Source organism: Lutjanus erythropterus, chromosome 14 (assembly GCF_056507025.1).
Source record: "Lutjanus erythropterus isolate fLutEry1 chromosome 14, fLutEry1.hap2, whole genome shotgun sequence".
Lineage (NCBI taxonomy): Eukaryota > Metazoa > Chordata > Actinopteri > Lutjaniformes > Lutjanidae > Lutjanus > Lutjanus erythropterus.
The window spans coordinates 10,980,502-10,984,453 of record NC_139330.1 but is presented as its reverse complement, the minus strand read 5'-3'; the positions used below and the strand labels follow the sequence as shown (position 1 = coordinate 10,984,453).

General features: G+C 48.6%; 1 protein-coding gene across 1 annotated transcript; it reads left to right on the top strand.

The window, feature by feature from the left end:
* Nucleotides 1–521: 521 nt before the first annotated feature.
* On the top strand, nt 522–3,521 carry LOC146315222 (transmembrane protein 121). Its single transcript, XM_084735825.1, has 2 exons — nt 522–1,517; nt 1,804–3,521. Exon 2 carries the CDS (start codon nt 2,015–2,017, stop codon nt 2,963–2,965), a length of 951 nt encoding a protein of 316 aa, XP_084591951.1. The 5' UTR covers nt 522–1,517; nt 1,804–2,014; the 3' UTR covers nt 2,966–3,521.
* The last annotated feature ends 431 nt before the right edge of the window (nt 3,522–3,952 follow it).

Here is a 3,952-nt window from a genome sequence, read left to right as displayed (position 1 = left end):
AGAAAGGCTCTCTGTCAGGAGGAGCCACTGCACGCCACACGCCACCCCCCCTGCACCCACCCCCCCACCCCCCACATGTCTCTCCAGACTGCAGACACACAGCCTGCTGGGAAGCTGGCTTTTCTACATCCCATACTGGAGAGCATCTCCCCCCTCCCCACCTTTTTCTCCTCTCTAGATCACTTTTCATCTCTGCACCTCAAACCCGATGGAGGGGAAAGAAAAAAAATGCATGGCACCTTAATGGGCTCCTCAAAGAAGAAGGAAACCAGGAGCCTTTTTTTTCCGGGAGCCAAAAAAGAAACAGCCCGAGAAAATAGGATATCAGCACAAGACACAATGTGAAAAGAAGAGAGGGATGTGAGGAGGAGAAAAAAACAGGGTGAGAGAGAGAAGTTGTGCATTCAGCTAAGCTGCAAAAGGCTGGCTCGTCTTCCCTCCCCCCCTTCCCCGCCTCTCTCCACCCCCTGGAAAAGTGTTCTCTCTCCCTCTCCACCTCTTTTCTCTCTCCCTGGCTCTGCAGCTGTGGTCTGCTGAGCGTCACCTCCACACAGCAAGTGCCTTTACTTGAGCAGAAGAGGGAGAAGGAAGAGGAGAGTGGCTGCGAGAGAGAGGAGAGAGGGAAAAAAAAAACCCACCAGTGTGTCTGAACACACCGGAGGAGCATCTCTCTGACTTCGCAGAGAGGGGCTGAGAAGTGCACAGAGACAGACGGGCAGAGGCAGGCAGGCGGCGGTGGAGTATCACAGCGCTGGTGGTGCTGGCAGAGCGTGCTGAGTGGAGGCAGGGGAATCCACTGGTGCTGTTGATCCTGGTGTCCCTGGCAGAAGCTGCTTGAGCAGGAGAGAGAAAACGGCGCAGCAGCCAGGATCTCGTCAGGGGGGCAGCATTTTACAGCGACAACGAAGCGTGGAGACAGCTGAAACCTGCACACACACATGCACACACACATGCACACAGCTGAGTGAGTGGGGAAGGACAATTAGTAGTCACACGCTGCATTTCAAACACACACAACCTTTTTTCTTCTTCTGAAACTTACAGAGGAAAACACACTAAATGTCACATTTTCTTGTCCGTGGATGGTGGACGAAACTTCTGGAGAAGAAATGATCTTTTAAGCAGAGATTTTTCCACTAAGAATAACTTTCCTTTTTTTCTGGGGAGAGTTGGAGGCTTAAACCCTCTATCTAAGCACAACACAAAATAACCTCTATTCTTAGTTGCAGAAATTTAGAGCGGTCTTCGGGACCATTAAGATGCCTCCTTCTGATTCAGCCTGAGCAGTAAGTGGATTATGATGGCAATATTTTGGGATTTCGCGTGAAAAAAAAAAGAGGAGAGAAATATATCCATGACTGGTGGATTTACGTCTGTCAGAGAAGAAGGAGAGGATCCCGTGCATTTTCTCCTCTCTTCTCATGTGGATTACAGATGGGCTTTGTGATCTCCCAGTGCAGTCTCATGGATGATCGCTCGCTGCCAGTCATTAGGATAAAGTACAAAGAGGGACACAAGTGAGTATTCAGCTGGATTTTTATCTCTCAAGGCTTAAGCTTGTATGAAAACAAGGGTGTCGGAAGTGAATCTGTAATGAGAACACATCACGGCAGCTTTTTTCCCCTCTCTTTTAATAACAGGAAATGTTAACTCACTGCTGTGCTTAATGAATGATTACCAGGGTGTGAAAGGTAGACGCACACCCTGAGATTTATTAATTCTTACGATAGTGAACCTGTACGTTTACAGACCATTTGCCAATGAACATAATTTACTAAATGAGGGGTACTGTCTACCCGGCAGGTGGCTTGGGCACGAGCGGAGATTGATTGAAGTGATCTGTGTGAATCCTATTAATGCGTCCTGGATCGTGGCCAAGGCAGAAGCAATGGAGGGGAACACCGCTGTCTAGCAGCACTATCTGATCTGCCTCCTCACTGGACAAACTGAGCACCCTCTGCACTCCCTCTTCAACAACACTCCTCCTTCTCCTCCTCCTCTCGCCCAGGCAAGGATGGTACCTCCACCTCCCACCAACAAGCCCCACGTGTGCCTTTCCACCATCCTGATCATGAGCAGCATGGCGCTGATTGATGCCTACCTGGTAGAGCAGAACCACGGGCCACGCAAGATTGGCATCTGCATCATGGTGATGGTGGGGGACATCTGCTTCCTGATTGTCTTGCGTTATGTGGCGGTGTGGGTGGGTGCCGAGGTACGCACAGCCAAACGAGGCTACGCCATGATCCTCTGGTTCCTATACATCTTTGTGCTGGAGATCAAAGTTTACTTTGTGTATCAAAACTACAAGGCAGACAGGAAGAGCCTAGATGCTCTTGCGAGGAAAGCATTGACGTTGCTGCTGTCCATTTGCATCCCGGTGCTGTTTGTGGTGCTGGTTGCCATCGACCACATGGAGTACGTTCGCGCCTTCAAGAAGCGCGAGGAGATCCGTAATCGTCTCTTCTGGGTGGTGGTGGACTTGCTGGACATACTGGACATCCAAGCCAACCTGTGGGAGCCCCAAAAGAAGGGGCTTCCTCTGTGGGCGGAGGGCCTGATGTTCTTCTACTGCTACATCCTGCTGCTCGTGTTGCCCTGCGTGTCCTTGAGCGAGATCAGCATGCAGGGCATCAATATTGTGCCCCACAAGATGCTCCTGTACCCCATCCTCAGCCTGGTCACCATCAACATAATCACCCTCTTCATCCGCGGGGGGAACATGATTTTGTATAGGGATGCCAGGGTATCCGGGATCCTGATAGGGAAGAACATCCTCGCCATCATCCTAAAGACCTGCAGCTTTGTGCAGTACAGGAGACAGTTGCAGAATGCCTCCCCTGCCTTCGGCGTGGAGCTGCAGAAAAACTCGGTCGCCCACGCTCGCCCTGCCCCCACCCCTCCTCAAGTGGTCATGCAGGACCAGACGCCCCTCCCCGAGGTGACGACATGTGAACACACATGACAGTATGGTGAGGTGAATCCTGGGAATGTCAATATGAATATACAGTGTATGAACCTCAGGACGCTGGCAGGGCACAATGTTCCACACCTTTTAGGGCATGTGAACACTCATGTGAACTCACAGGAGGTCACGTTCTCCACTGGCACACAGGACGCTGCAGACGCTTAGCGAGGATAGACCAGTATCCAAAGTTGTCGTGGTGCAAAATCACTTGTGACTTTGGTGAAGCATCCCCCCACCCCCAATGAATTCAGTCAACTGTGTATTTTTTCTAATTGTACAAAAGAAAAAAGGCTATTACTGCAAGATTAGAGGATATATTTTTGAATTGTGTGTGTTGCATTCTAATCTTAAATTTAAGGGTCTGTGTGTGCTGTGGTGTGTATTTCTGTTGCTCGAATGTTCTTAGTAGTCGAGGGCTTTAACACGTCAAAGTCAGAGGGAGCAACCAACGAGAGAATCGAATTAATGAGACTGAAAATAACAGTTAAAGCTTTCTCATGAAAGAAGTGTGTTTTTATATGTGATTCTTTGATAAAGTATTGTGTACAAGATAAAGGCTTTCCTGCTCTTTCACTGGCTGTAAATCGGTCTTTCATAAAGTTGTTGGACCAATTGAGCATATTTTACATTTTAATTAAAATTCAGCAAATGTCGCTTAATTAACCTGGGTTACAAAAGAAACCAGACAATGATTTTTTTTCTCTCTGGTTCCATCTACGATTAGAAAGACTACTTAATTGCTGAAGTGGTGCCTTTGCAATGTCATTCATCTCGAGTGTGATCGTTACATTCCAGCGAGGAGGGGAACATCTGAAATGAATTCTCTGTGCAGTTATGAGCAGTTTGATCACTGCAAAGGGTGACTATGGTGCTGTAGTCACAGGACAGAATACACAGCCAAGGGGCAACACTGCAGATGGATAAACGATTCTCAAATAAGGAAACCTGTTTAATATCCTCCTCAGGCGCTCGGCAACTATCTGT

Bases quoted from the DNA above. Each gene is read 5' to 3' on its own strand.
- LOC146315222 (XM_084735825.1), top strand. From the start codon at position 2,015: ATGGTACCTCCACCTCCCACCAACAAGCCCCACGTGTGCCTTTCCACC.